Below are 15,270 nucleotides of genomic sequence, written 5' to 3' on the forward strand. Positions count from 1 at the left end.
CACACACACCCCAATACAGGAGAACAATCAAAAACCATCATCTGCGGAAATTAAACTTCATCAAATGCAGCCATTAGAAAGAATGATAAATATTTTGCTGATTTCTGAGGGTGCCTCTAATATGCAATCTAAAACAGCTAACAATGAAAGTGGGTGGGATAATGCAGAGAACTACTTATAAAATCTTCTAAGTCTTACTGCTGGTAAACTGCTTAACAAAAACCTCAATACACTAAACTCACCTGATTACCAGTTTCTGTTGTTATTTCTCTTTTAGCTTCTTCAGCTCTCTCTTTATTTCGGCAAACCAGATGAAGTGTGCCACCTGGTGGAATTCCATAAGAATCACAGTTAACAATTAGGTGTGAAGTGGAGGGGTGTGGGGAAAGGTAAGACTAAAAATAGTATTTGATGTTTTTAAATACAAGTTTCCATACGTTCCCAGAGCAATATCTCTGGAATCATACAAGCTCAAAAAGGGATGGGCTGGGATATGACTGTATCAAATTGTGAATTGTTTGCAGTGTTGTTGTAGCCATGTTGGTCCCAGTATATTAGAGAGACAAGATGGGTGACGTAATATCTTTTATTGGATCAAATTCTGTGGGTGAGAAGTTTTCGAGTTACACAGAGCTCTTGTAGCTTGAAAGCTTGACTCTTTCACCAACAGAAGTTGGTTCAGTAAGAGATATTACCTCACCCATCTTGTCTCTCAATTGTGAAGTCCATTTTGTACCCGTGTTGAAATACTGGCACTGTGACCACATCAATTTGGACTTGCCTGGGGCAGCCTGTTATGCTGCACTCCAGATAGCTAGTACAAGAATAGCAGTTGAAATTTTTTTGCATGCAATCAAGTAAGGTAGTTGGTGTGTAGACACTGCTGACTATTGTACCAAACGCAATTGTCTCACTGTTACCTTGTCCTCCCCGCCTTTTGTTGGTCTTATCTATCTGTTGTCTCTTCACACCTTAAGACTATAAATTCTTTGAGGCAGAGACTGTCTTACTTTACCCTGTCTGTACGGTGCCTAGGCCTAAACTGTCTTGATCCATGATGGAGACCTTTAGCTACCACCCCGTAATATTTCGTGGCTCCCCTCCACTTGTTACTTTTGTTTCATGACCAGTATTCATGGTAGGATCTGCCAAAGAACCATACAAGGTGCTCAAACCCCAAATATGCCCCTCTGAAGACAGTTGTTTTTCATATGAAACATCCTACCCCTGAAAATGGGAGCTAGAACGTCTTGAAAAGCAGAATCCTATAGTCAGAAGGATGAACACTTTTCCAGTTAAACTTCTATCACACTTTGTGAAGATCCCCAAAAGGTTAACATTGGTTTAGCTCAGTGGTTCTCAACCGTTCCAGACTACTGTACCTCTTTCAGAGTCTGAAGCCTGAGCCCCCACCATCCAGAGCTGAAGCATGTATTTTAAATTTGCAGGTTGCCCTGTGGCATGGGGTCCCAGGCAATTTCCCTGCTTGCCTCCCCATAATTCCAGCCATGCACTTGTGACCCCCCCAAACCTGTCCAGTGACTCCCCTATGGTTCATAATCCCAAAGTTGAGAAACCCTAATCTAGATGAGTTGACTACCTCCTTGAAGACCGCTGCATACGCCTGGGGGTATACGTTTCTCTGGTTGAGAGCCACTGTTTCATCTCACCTCTCTTTGCTATCTCCGTTGCAGTTGCTTTGCCAATACCACTGTTTGCTCCAGTAATCATGAAGGATCTTCCAGTTACATTTACCTCCAAATCTGCCGGAACAAAGTGTTTGGATGCAGAGTCATAGCCACTCCTGAATAAATCACAAAGATACAGTCTTCAGTGGAAGAAAGAAAAAGGGGATCCACTACCAGGACTCAATTTAACTATTTATTTATTTTCTTTAGCTTTCTAATATAACATGTCCCCATCTATTGCTCTAGGAGTTTTTGATGCAACATTAAAAGGCACTGATCAGCAAGAATATGTGAATAAGAATATACACAGATAGGAAATCTGTTTTACAGTGTGTGTGTATGTGTGTGTGTGTGTGTGTGTGTGTGTGTACACACACTTTAAAGAAATAAGACAAGAATCAGAATTTAAGGTCAGAAAGGACCACTAGATCATCCAGTCTGACCACCTGTATCTCACAGGACCCCCAACACCACCTAGCACCCACACTCTAAACCCAACCACCGAAGTGAGACTGATGTAAATGACACCCATGGGAGATTAGATTACTAAATGACACAAGCAGAGAACAGGAGGGACCGCACTCAAGGTCCCTGCAATGGCAGGGAAATGATCAAATGAGATACACCTCTACCCAGATATAACGCTGTCCTCGGGAGCCAAAAAAACTTACCATGTTATAGGTGAAACTTGCTTTGCTTTATATCGAACTTGTTTTGATCCTCTGAAGCACGCAGCCCCCCCCCGAGCGCTGCTTTACCATGTTATATCCGAATTCGTGTTATATCGGGGTAGAGGTGTATATCCAGATAACCCTGACAAGTCACCTGTTTCCACACTCTGCAGAGGAGGGTGAAAACTCCTTCAGGTCACTGCCAATCTGACCTGGGGGGAAATGCCTTCCTGACCCCACACAGGGGGCATTCAATGAAATTACAAGGTAGGAAATTCAAAACCAATAAAAGGAAATGCTTTTTCACACACAATGTTATTGAACTGGTTGCCATGGAAAGGCACTGAGGCCAAGAACTCAGCACGATTCGGCAAGGATTGAACATTTAGATGGATAGCCAGAATTAATGGCAACCAACATGTTAGATGGGATATTAAACTTCACATTTAAGGGGTTAAGACAATCTCTTATTAGAGAGATCAGGCAGAGACCTACGTCAGGGGCAGATTATCCCATATCGGCTTACTGCAAGGGTCTTACACCTTCCTCTGAAGCAGCTGATACTAGCCACTTTCAGAGACAGGATCCTGCAGCAGATATCCCTCAGTCTGAGCCAGAGTGGCAGTCCCTATGCAAGATCTGCTCCGCAGCCTGCCAATAAAGTCATTATATCTGGGTGCGGTAAAGGACTAAGGGAAGGAGGTGCTAAGTGCCACTGGAAAGTGCTTTGTGATAACATCCCCAAGGTATTACAAAGCTGGCTATCTGTCACTTGGCTCGATGTGGGGTGGAGAGGGGCAGCACATTTCTGGGTCCATCTGTGAAGAGACCTGTGGAGTTCTGAAGGTTTTTGTAGACAATGTGACGATCCACAATGCTGTGACTTACACCCAGCATGCCAAACCAAAGACCTTACAGCTGTGGACCCGGTCTATGCTCTGAAGTCCCTGGGTCAGTCACACTCTGGATGGTTTCAGCAGCTAAACCCGCACGCTAAACTCCAGATCTGCGCCGCAGACAGCCAGATACAACCCAAGCCGACCTTGCTTTCTCGGTGCCTCTGACAGAGGAGTAACCCAGCTCCCCACTGTTGCCGGGCTTGCATGAGGAGCTGCCGAGGCGCCCCCTTGAAGCAAGCAGCCAATCCCACCCGAAGGCTCAGGGCGCAGCAAGGGAGAGGAGACTCAAGGGGGCAGCTTTTTCCTACCAAGGCTGCAGAGGCAACCGGCTTGCACCCAGCCAAGCGCCAGGACGCTCAACGGGGCCTCGCCCCCCGCCCCGGACTGCGGCGACCTCAAGCTGGAAAGCCCGAGGGCCGGGGACAGCCCCGACCCCAGCGCCCAGCTGCGCCCGCCTGCAGGCTCGGGGTCGGCGCGGGCTGTGCGCGCGGCCGCTCGCCGCGGGAGCCCCCTGCTCGGGCAGCCCCAGGCAGAGCTCAGGGGCCGGCTGCCCGGCCCCCCCGGCGCCCGGTACCTGGTGTACTCCCGCAGCCCCTTCAGGAACCACACGGTGTTCCGGTACCAGGACATGGCGCCGCTCCCGCCGCCGCCCGACTGTTGTGTAAGCGCCGCCCCGCCCCGCCCCCGGAGTTAAATAAGCGACGGGCCGGGAGACGCCCTAGCAGGCAGCGCCCGGGCCGGGCCCGCAGCCCCCCTCGGGCGCCCGCTGACTGCGCCGCCGCCGTCGGGGCGCTTGTTGGCGCAGCGGCTGGCGGGTTCTTGCCGCTGAGGGCTGTGTACTGTGGGCAGGCAGAGAGCCCCGCGCAGAGACACACGTGTCTCCGCATCGCATCCACGAGCCGCAAAAATTACCTGCGGCTCACTGCTGATATCCGCGGAGTTGCAGGGCTCCACCATGGGAGCCAGGCTAGGGTGACCAGCTGTCCTGATTTTATAGGGACAGTCCCGATTTTGGGGTCTTTTTCTTATATAGACACAGTACCTGTTACCCACCAACCCCTGTCCTGATTTTTCACCTTTGCTGTCTGGTCATTCTTGGCCCCCCCATCAGAGCCCGGTCCGGGAGAGCGGCCTGGCAGCTTTGGGGATCCGTGGCAGACCTTCTGCCTGCCTGCCCGAGCAGCCCTGGCCCGTGTCCCTGTTCCCCAGCCCTCGCACTAAATGTCCCTGCCCAACGTCCCTGCCCTCCAGAGCCCTTGCCCAGTGTCCCTGCCCCCCAGCCCCTCTGCCCAGTGTCCCTGCCCCCAGCCCCTCTGTGGAGGGCAGGTGGAGGGACGCAGGCTCCCCACAGCTGACAGCACAGCTCTCCCCCACCCGGCTCCGGCCAGGGTGAGGGGCAGCTTGGAGCTGCAGCCCCGCCATGGTAAAAGCTGGGCGGGCAGCAGTACAGAGCCACAGAGGACCTTTCATCTGCTCTGGGCATGGGGCCCAATCAGCCCCCCGCCCAATGTCCTTGCCCCTCAGGCCCCACGCCCAGGGCAGGTGGAAGATCTGTGCCTCGGTTCCTCACAGCTGCCCGCCCGGCTCTTACCATCAGAGCCCTGCGTGGATACAAAATTTGTATCTGCATCTGTACAGCTATCTGTAGAAATGGTGCCCAGATATAAAGCGGACACCCGCGGATTTGCAGGGCTCTAGGCAAGCAGCCCGCAGCTGCGATGGGCCCTGATGTGGCCAAGCCACCTCTCTGGATAGCGCAACTTTGGGAGGGCTCAGTAACAGTCAGCTGGGCTTCTTGCTGGGAGATCTCCCCGGCTGTTCCAACGCCCCTCCATGGCTTTCTACACAGCTGCTAGCCATTGTAATAGCAGGTCCCCATTCCTGGCACTGGGGAATGACCTCCCGAGCTACATGACGAGTCTACATTATCCCATGGTTAGCATGGATTTTCCCGCTAGGGTGCTTTTGTTTTTTTCCCTTTAAAGTACTATTTAGCCAAAGATACCTAGGCAACGTGTTTTGCTATCTGATGAGTGTAACTTGTATATTGTGCAACCTGTTGGAATAGAGTGTGTTCTGCTTACATTGACTGTAAGCATCTATGGGCACTAAGTGGCAACTGAAAGTCCATGGGCAAGTTTCTGCCTGCTGTATGTCCCTTCTACCTTTTGTTTGTTCTCAATTTCTCTGCATCAAACAAGAACAAAAACATTTACAGCTTTATCATTAAAACACACTATAAAGTATAAAAAAAATCTCAAAATGATTTACACTGATTTAAAAAGACCATAAAAAAGAAACTGGACTCAGAGCTTTCTCATAGACATGGGCCACGTGCCCTGCTCAGTTCTGATGTAGCCTGCCATTTACAGAAAAAACAATAACTAAACATATGTTGGAATTTGCTTTGATCTAGGAACTGAGTTTTAGAGGGAGCGAAACTCACCTCCCCCAAGAATTTGGCCCTACATTCCAGAACAGGCCAGAATACCTCATGCTACTGGTCTGGGGAGGGAGCCCTGCTAGCTGAAATGATACAGAAACAACCCCACATTTTCTTGCATTGGTCCTCCTGTTCTCACACAGAGTCCCATGAGTCCCACTCCCAGTTCTGTGATTTAGATGCCAAATGCAACTCTGTCTCTATACAACACTAGCAGCTGTCACAGACATCTTTATATAAACCTAGTCATTCCCACTGGTAAATGGCATAGTGGAATTAGGAGAAAACCCTGAGTTCCACAAGGGATCCTACACAAAAAAACTTTTCTCCAGAAAATCAAAGCTCCTCTGCACTGGCAGTTCATCAGAGCGAAACTGCTGAATATAATCAGAGCCAGATTGCCCCATCCATACTCATGTTAGAAAGTGTCCCACCCATATTTATGTTATAAATAATCCCATTGATTTCAGTGGGACTACTCACCAAGTAACAGCACTACTCAATATTAGGATGACACAAGCCAGCCTATAATAATAGGTACAGGGAATTTCTTTTAGTGTATTTTGAGTTCCTGGGCCATGCACAAGTGGAATTTGGTGCCCATCAGGTGTAACATCATCACAAAGGCCCAGCTGGTCAACCAGAGCATGGCTTTTGACAATCAGTGCCTGCTGTAAAATAAATTCTTATATACATAAATAATTACATTACAAAAACTGTTAAAGGAATGTATTGAGGAAACACTCAATATATTCACTTATGTTGTGAAGCACTCAGATACTCTGGTGAGAGCATCATAGAAACACATGTGAGGAAATTAATCATTTTGAATGAACGTTGAATGCAACGTTTGGACAGTGGGTGTTTAATAAGGACTGGGGCCACATATTGAATGTGCAAGATATATCGAATAGCTACCCATGCACTGAATGAGGCATGAGTCATGTGGTCAAAATTGAATGTGATCATGTAATTAAAGACTATTTCATAAGGCTTCGAAAAGTCATGGTAGATGGGAGAGATTCAAGAGGACTGGAAAAGGGCAAATATAGTACCCATCCATAAAAGGGGAAATAAGGACAACCCGGGGAATTACAGACCAGTCAGTTTAATTTCAGTACACGGAAAGATAATGGAGCAAATAATTAAGCAATCAATTTGCAAACACCTAGAAGATAATAAGATGATAAGTAACAGTCAGCATGGATTTGTCAAGAACAAATCGTGTCAAACCAGCCTAATAGCTTTCTTTGACAGAGTAACAAGCCTTGTGGATGTGGGGAAGCAGTAGATGTGGTATATCTTGATGTTAGTAAAACTTTTGATACTGTCTCGCATGACTTTCTCATAAACAAACTAGTGAAATACAACCTAGATGGAGCTACTATAAGGTGGGTGCAAAACTGGTTGGAAAATCATTCCCAGAGAGTAGTTATCAGTGGTTCACAGTCAAGCTGGAAGGGCATATCAAGTGGGGTACTGCAGGGATTAGTTCTGGGTCTAGTTCTGTTCACTATCGTCATCAGTGATTTAGATAATGGCATAGAGAGTACATTTACGAAGTTTGTGGACGATACCAAGCTGGAAAGGGTTGCAAGTACTTTGGAGGATAGGATTAAAATTCAAAATGATCTGCACAAACTGGAGAAATGGTCTGAAGAAAATAGTATGAAATTCAATAAGACAAATGCAAAGTACTCCATTTAGGAAGGAACAATCAGTTACACATATACGAAATGGGAAATGACTGCCTACGAAGGAATATTGCGGAAAGGGATCTGGAGGTCATAGTGGATCACAAGCTAAATATGAGTCAAAAGTATAACACTGTGGCTAAAATAGCAAACATCATTCTGGGATGTATTAACAGGAGTGTTTTAAGCAAGACACAAGAAGTAATTCTTCCACTCTACTCCATACTAATTAGGCCTCAACTGGAGTATTGTGCCCAGATCTGGGTGCCACATTTCAGGAAAGATGTGGACAAATTGGAAGTCCAGGCCTATGAGGGAAGATTGAAAAAATTGGATTTGTTTAGTCTGGAGAAGAGGAGACTAAGAGGGGACATGATCAGTGGCGGATTAGCCACTGGGCCACTGGGGGGCCCCAGAAAAATGGACACCCTCCGCACTCCGCCCGCCTGGTATTCATGCCGGGGAGCGGGGTCAGGGCACAGGGTCTTGCCCTGCTCTGCCTGTCCTCCCAGTGCACCAACTAGGGAGCAGGGTTGGAGCCTGGGGGCTCCCGGCAGGAGCACCGGGTGGGCAGAGCAGGGCAAGCCCCCACACCTTAACCCCACTCCCCAGCAGGAGTGCCAGGGGACGGACCGGGAGGACTGCAGGCAGAAGGGGTGGGGAGAGGTCTCCACTTGCTCTGGCCCAGGGGCCCCACAAAACCCTAATCTGCCCCTGGACATGATAACAGTTTTCAGATACATAAAAGGTTGTTACAAGAAGGAGGGAGAAAAATTATTCTCATTAACTTCTGAGGATAGGACAAGAAGCAATGGACTTAAATTGCAGCGAAGTCAGTTTAGGTTGGACATTAGGAAAAACTTCCTAACCATTAGGGTGGTTAAATACTGGAATAAATTGCCCAGGGAGGCTGTGGAATCTCCATCATTGGAGATTTTTAAGAGCAATTTAGACAAACACTTGTCAGGGATGGTCTAGATAATACTTAGTCCTGTCAGGAGTGCAAGGGACTGGACTAGACGACCTCTTGAGATCACTTCCAGTCTTCCATATGATTATATGAGATGCACACAGGGACAAATTAAGTTTGTATGGGCCTTAACTACAGGTTGCACAACAAGCTCTGCCTATAGCTGTGTAATTGTAAGATATAAGAGGAAGGCTATATGACAGTCACTTATCGAGCTCAATAAGCAAAATTGTACAGCCTGGGGTGCCATACTGACATTATGTGAATGGGAATTTTTAACACAAGTTAAACAGAGCATTAACTGGGCTTTACTTACATTAGCATCCAATCAGAAAGCTCCCATGGTGTCCCACATTTTGACGCTTGTTATAAAAATTTGTTATATTGGACTTTGAAACCATCAGTGTGGTTAACAATATACTGGAAAATGTTGACATACCACAGCTGTTTACTTTGGTAGAGACCCATGGGCAGGAGACTCTGGAAGAATTCCACCACGATTTCAACAGCTTCCACCCCACCATCAACCTCAGCCTAGACCAATCTACACGGGAGGTCCACTTCCTAGACACCACGGAACAAATAAGTGACAGTCACGTTAACACCACCCTATACCGAAAACCCACCGACCGGAAGCCGGGACCCAAGCCCCAGGCTCACAGTTGGGGAGCAGAGCCCTGGGCGTGGGGCCCCAGGCGCAGGGCCAGAGGCCCAGAAGCGGGGCCAGTGGCCAAGACTTGAGCCCCAGACGCAGGGCCAGGGAGCAGAGTCCCAGGCATGGGGCCCCGGGCACGGGGCCCCAGTGTGGGGCCCCAGGCGTGGGGCCCCAGGCATGGGTCCAGTGGCTGGGGAGCAGGGCCGGTGGCCGGAACCCAAGCCCCAGGCTGGGGAGTGGAGGCCTGCATGCAGGCCCCCCACATAAACCCTGCACCCCCCGCACCTCTAGTTTCCATGCCTATGAGGGAGCCCATACCCTCTTCTCCCAGCCCGCTTCTGATGCCACCCTCTCAAATGGTAACAAAAAGGCATCAGAGTCATCCAACAGGCCCATTTTGCATAGTCCCAAACCCTCCACAGGGTTATCACCCCAAACCAGGGGACTCACTAGCTTCTCCATGAGCTGTTGCTGCACCTGTGCCTGGCCCATAATTGCTGGAGGCTCTGTTGTTTTGCCTGCAGGATAACAAGGACAGTCTCTCTTGTCACTGGGTCTGCTGAAACTCTTCGAGGGATTTCTGCAACTCCTTCTGCTGCTCCACTACCCAGCACATCAGTCTCTCTCTTACTGCAGAGTGGAAGATCCTGGACAAAATCCACTGTCACAACGCAGGGTTCCTTCATCCTGGATTCTTACTGCAAACACTCCTCATGCACACCAGTGACAAGTTCAACACCATGTGCTTTATTTACAATGTGCTTTATAAATCTTTGTTCCCCATCGCACAAGACTTTTCCCCAAGTCTTTACCTATTACCAAAGCACTGGGGTAAGAGGGGAGGAGAAGCAGGGGAAGACAAATCTCACCTCTCTGAGATCTTGGGCTCCTCTAACCCTTCCTTCTAGCCTTCCCCCATCCTTACCAGAGGCAAATTAAGCTTTTGTGGGGCCCTGGACCAGAGCAAGTGGGGGCCCCTCCCCACCCCTGCTGACTGCAGTCTCCCTGTCCTTCTCTGCACTCCTGCCGGGGAGCGGGCTCAGGGCATGGGGGCATCCATTTTTCTGTGGCCCCCCAATTGGCCGTTGGCCCATTGTCTAATCTACCACCGCTCCTTACTATCTCTTCCTGGCTCTCTTTTAACTGTTTCCAGCTGACAAGCTGAATCACCTTGGTAATTGATTAATCACCTGGTACTTAATCCATCATCTCCTCAGTTTGGCCCATGTGGGGACTCAGATAAAGTGCACAGTGTGATAAGCTAGCCTTAGGCAACGCACAATCTGTCACAATCCATTTGACCATTTGAACTCTGCTTGCAGCCTAGGTAGATGAACTCATCAGCATTCTCCACAGTACTCAGTCCCACCTGCACCGAGGATTCCTACAGCCCAGCGCTGAGGTTCTGGACGTTGGTCTTGTGCCATGAGATATTCCAACCCCATTGTGCAGGCAGCATCTTGGAGATGTTGGACGGCAGGGCTCAAAATCTCTGACTTGTCCACATGTGAGGCTGCATCATCGACATCATCTTAGTCTGTGAACACTTTTTGACCAAACTTGATTCCAATGTGTAGAGCAACAAGTCCTAATATCCAGTCAATGGGTCCAAAGAATAGTGCCTGGATGAGAATACATCCCTGCTACAGACCTGAGTTGTGCAGAAACGTGGCAAAAGCCATGAATCAATGCACACTCTTGTTCCAGTACTGCTGTGAAGATCACGGACCAGATGCAGCAAAACAAAATGCAGCCTTGTCAGCCGAATCAAAAGCAGCTTTGAGGTTGATGTACACCACAGGAAGCAGGCAGTTAAATTCTTGATGCAGCTCAGCCAGAAGCCAGCGGGTAAGGACAGTGTCCATTGTTAACTGCCCTGCAATGAAACCTGATTGTTCTGAAGGATGATGTCTGTTAAGGAGCGGCTGCATCCTACCATGAAGAATGCGAGGGAAGACCTTTCCAGGGACCAGTAGCAATGACGTATAGCAGGCGTGTAGCAGGGGTTCTCAAACTGGGGGTCGCGAGGTTATTACATGGGGGGTTGCAAGCTGTCAGCCTCCACCCCAAACCCCGCTTTGCCTCCTGCATTTATAATGGTGTTAAATATATAAAAAAGTGTTTTTAATTTATAATGGGGGTTCACTCTCAGAGGCTTGCTATTGAAAGGGGTCACCGGTACAAAAGTTTGAGAACTACTGGCGTATAGGATGTGAGAGAGGAACAGGAATCCTTTCCATGGGCTGCCAGCCGATGTCTGAGCTGTGTCTCTGAGGTTACTAGAGACCGATGACTGATGTATCCCATGCAGGACTTTGACAAACTCTCCCTTTGCCCATTGGATTAAGGGAGTGGGATAGAAGGATCTGCACAGTGGCGAATCCCCAGCCCTGACCAGGATCTACTCCTTTTCCCCCAAACACAGGCTAAGACTCTGCCTCATACAGGGGGTGTGCAATCCTTGCACAGCTCCCCCAAAACCACGGCCATCCCTTGAGTAGTGGCATGCCCGGGTCTGATGCACAGGGAGCCCTCCAGGACCATGAAGAATGGCTCTAGAGCTGCCCTGTCATAGCGTCTTTCAAATTTTGAGCAGAAAGTTTTAAGCAACGTTTTAAAGGCCTTTCAACACAAAGGGAATTTCTAAAACATTGAATACTATAGAGGTGGCTGTGCTACAGCATATTTTAGCATGTTTCATACCATCTCTTGAGGGTAGAGATTTAATAGAGAGAGTCATAGTAGAGCTGAAATGAAATTGTATTTAATAAAAGATGTTTAAGAGCAGCCCCAAGGTAGTAGCGAGCTCTTTTACTATCGTTTTTGGAGTGGCAAAAGCCTCAGTATTAAATACAAAACCAAAACCTGCTTCCTCGTTTAGTTCCCACAGTAGATCTGATGGCTTTTGTGATGCTCTGTTTCCCTGCATTCATTGATTTATAAATGCTCCTGCCCCCATTAAGTCAATCAGAAGTTTGCCATTGATTTCAATGGGAATCGGAGCAGGTTCTATGGGCCAAATTTTCAAAAAAGCTCAGCACCCATAATTGGGACCAGACTTTCAAAAGAAGTGGCCTATGGGCTGAGCTCTGCAGCTGGGAATCAGTGTCACAATGGGAGCTGCTGGGTGCTGAGCACTTGAAAATCTGGCCCGAGGTAACTAGTCTTGTGCTCAATGGAGTCAGTGGGAGTCTGTCAGCAACTTGTGGGAAGGTGTTTACCACTTCTCTTTGCAAGAGCGGAGGCAGAGAATCTGGTACTTGAGTAGAAGAGGCATGGCCAAGCCGCAGAGCCTTGTGAATAAGTCTGAACTGCTTATGATAGTGCAGGAAGAGACACATAGGCCAAACCATTTGACTCTTGAAACTCATGATGTGTTTTGAACAGCGGAACATTTTCTTTGTTTAGGGATTATACATCCGAGAGAATGATAAATCTGTCAGTGGCAACTGTCAGCATCATTGCTTTCCAGTGAATAGTCAGAATTTCCCCAGAACAAAGGCTCTTTGTTCATTAGGAATTCATGTGGTGGGGTGCTGTCAATTTAGTCAGCCCCTCCTATGACAGCCTCCTCTCTTTCTTTTCTTTCAGCCATTCCAGCTGATACTGGAAACATGTAAAGAGACTCTTCCAAGAAATTTCTCTCATGGTAGGTGACAATCAAGCCACGCTTTTCTTAGAATAGGATTTTGCTACATTTCTTCATCGGAAATACGGGTTGGATCCAGTAAGATTTTGAGGGCTTTCATCTCCTATTGACCTCTATGGGAGTTGAGGGCCTGGATCACCTCTCAGGATCGGGTGCTATCTCACGGTGAGAGTGGCTGCTAAGACTCAATCCTGCTCCGACTCACGTCAATGGGATTTTTGCTACTTCTGTGCAAGTAGGATGAAACCCCTACTATTACAGCAGGAAGAGTGGAGATCTTATAAACCCATCTCCTAATAGCATAGACATTTCTGTATATACCTTTAGATAGTAATAAAGTAGCCTTTATAAAGAATAAGCTGAGTAGTTGATTTTCATCTTAGAAAAATACATTTTTAGGCTATAAAGCCTCAATATTTTAATTCCTATTATTAAAAAATGATTTTGAATTCAGTAAATCAAACATCACTTCAAACACGTTATATTGTCATATCAGTAATTAGTACTTTCCCCTCATTAGTATTTTTCTGTACTGATATTTCCTTTAGTTAGCTGCATTCCTCCCCACCCTACCTTTCTTTTTCCATAAAGAATTATCATATATTACAGAGGGGCCAATCAGTTTCCACTGATCTGCCTTCAGGGGGAACCCTCGGTGTATAGATCCTACTGCTCCCATGCAGAAAAGGGGGCCAGCTGTCTGTAGCAATGCCCCTGATTCCCATGAAGGGTGCTATGTGGATCTGGTGGTGCATGGAGGGGCAGGGAGCAGTACTGGTGGGCTGAAGGAGGAGTGGTCAGGTCAGTAATGTAGCGGGGAGGGGGACACATCCCCCCCCCCCAATACACACACTTGTCATCAGGACAGAAAGAGAACATCATGACCCAAGCAATATGATCATTCTGCTAGGCTTTATAGCCACTGCTGTTCGTTTTCCACGCTAGGGTTCTCATCCAAAGTCAAATGAACTCAATGAGAGTCGTTCCATTGACTTGACTGGGCTTTGGATCAGATCCTATAACAGGCATAATGACTGGCTTACTCAGAATTCGGTTATAGTTCATTATTATTTCTGAAGCTGTGGGGTTGAATATTGTGGCTTGAGCTTTACTACTTAGGCCCATATGCTGCCCTACGTACATATACAATTACCCTTGACATCAGTAGGGCAACATGCAGCCCTTAGTTTATATGGCTGCTGTCACCCATGTGAAAATGACTAAAGAAATGCATTGCAGCTTCTGTTCATGAGCAATCCACATGCTGCAATGCTGGGCTTCAGATAACTACTTTAATTTAATCAGCGCAAGGCGACGAGTGAGACAAAAACGTTTATAAAAAGTTTTATTTCACCAACATTTGAGAAAAAACGAAACCCCAACAAGAAATAAAGCAGCTCTTTGTGTGGTGTGTTATAATTCTGAAATTAGTACAATTTACCAAATATTAATTTTAAATCCATGCAAATCATAAGGTGTCAATGCAGTGTGCAAAAACAGGAAGCACTAATATAAAAGATTGGGTCAGCGGTACATTGCTTCCATTACGTCAGTACGAAGGAGAACAGAGGTCTTGATTCTCTACTGTCTTGCATCTTGTGGACTCATTTAGGGCTCTGTCTTGCGTGGGGCTGAGGCTAACTTCACAAAAGGAAATAGATGCTTAACTGCCACTTTATAGGAACATTACGAGTCTTAAGCCATGAGAACAAACTGTGTATTAATATCGGCACATTATTGACATAATCCATGCTTGTAGGCTGCTGGCCTGGCTCCCCAGTCCAGGAAAGAACCAGTGCCACACCAGAGTGTTTCAGGCCCTTTTTCGCAGGGCTTCATGTATTCGTGGCACCAACAACCTTCAGCAAAACCCCCAGTTAAACAGTTCAGCATAATTCCAACAGTTAAACCAGGTCTTTTCCCCTGACCCAGGGGCTTCCTTGGGAGAGTCTCCCTGCCCTTAGCAGCTCTTCCCTAGTCCTCCCACAGGCCATCTGCCTGGGAGCCAACCTGCCACAGACACCAACTTTCTTGTTCTTGCTGCAGCTAAGCTCTCCAGCTTAGCTCCTTCAGCCTCTATAGGAATCCAGTGCTTATCAGGCAATGCCCTGATCTCTTGTAATCTACTAGACTCCAACCTGTTCTTAACCAGGCTCTGCCTCAGAAATATGCTGGCTGGCCCCTAGACCCAAGAGTATGTCTACACTGCATCTGGAAGCAAGCCTCCCAGGCCTGGTCCCCAGATTGATGCTTGTGCACTACAAATAGTGTCAGGTTTCAGAGGGGTAGCTGTGTTAGTCTGTATCAGCAAAACAACGAGGAGCCCTTGTGGCACCTTAGAGACTAACAAATTTATTTGGGCATAAGCTTTCATGGGCTATAACCCACTTCATCAGATGCATGGAGTGAAAAATACAGTAGGCAAGTATAAATATACAGCACATGAAAAGATGGGAGTTGCCTTACCAAGTGGGGGGTCAGTGCTAACGAGGCCAATTCGATCATGGTGGATGTGGCCCATTCCCAACCGTTGACAAGAAGGTGTGAGTATCAACAGAGGGAAAATTACTTTTGTAGTGACCCAGCAGTACTTCCACCACA

The 15,270-nt window shown here is 47.5% G+C and overlaps 1 protein-coding gene across 1 annotated transcript in view; it reads right to left on the reverse strand.

Moving 5' to 3' along the window:
* DHRS12 (dehydrogenase/reductase 12) overlaps nucleotides 1-4,044 on the reverse strand; it is a 31,956-nt gene extending 27,912 nt beyond the window's left edge. Inside the window, exons 1-3 of the mRNA XM_005287092.5 lie at nucleotides 3,833-4,044; nucleotides 1,671-1,804; nucleotides 243-325 (exon numbers count right to left, since the gene is read on the reverse strand). Of these exons, the coding sequence (XP_005287149.1) occupies nucleotides 243-325; nucleotides 1,671-1,804; nucleotides 3,833-3,888 (273 nt within the window). The 5' untranslated portion in view covers nucleotides 3,889-4,044. The remainder of the gene's footprint in view (nucleotides 1-242; nucleotides 326-1,670; nucleotides 1,805-3,832) is intronic.
* Between the last annotated feature and the right edge of the window lie 11,226 nt (nucleotides 4,045-15,270).

This window comes from Chrysemys picta, chromosome 1 (assembly GCF_011386835.1).
Source record: "Chrysemys picta bellii isolate R12L10 chromosome 1, ASM1138683v2, whole genome shotgun sequence".
In the NCBI taxonomy this organism is placed as follows: domain Eukaryota; kingdom Metazoa; phylum Chordata; order Testudines; family Emydidae; genus Chrysemys; species Chrysemys picta.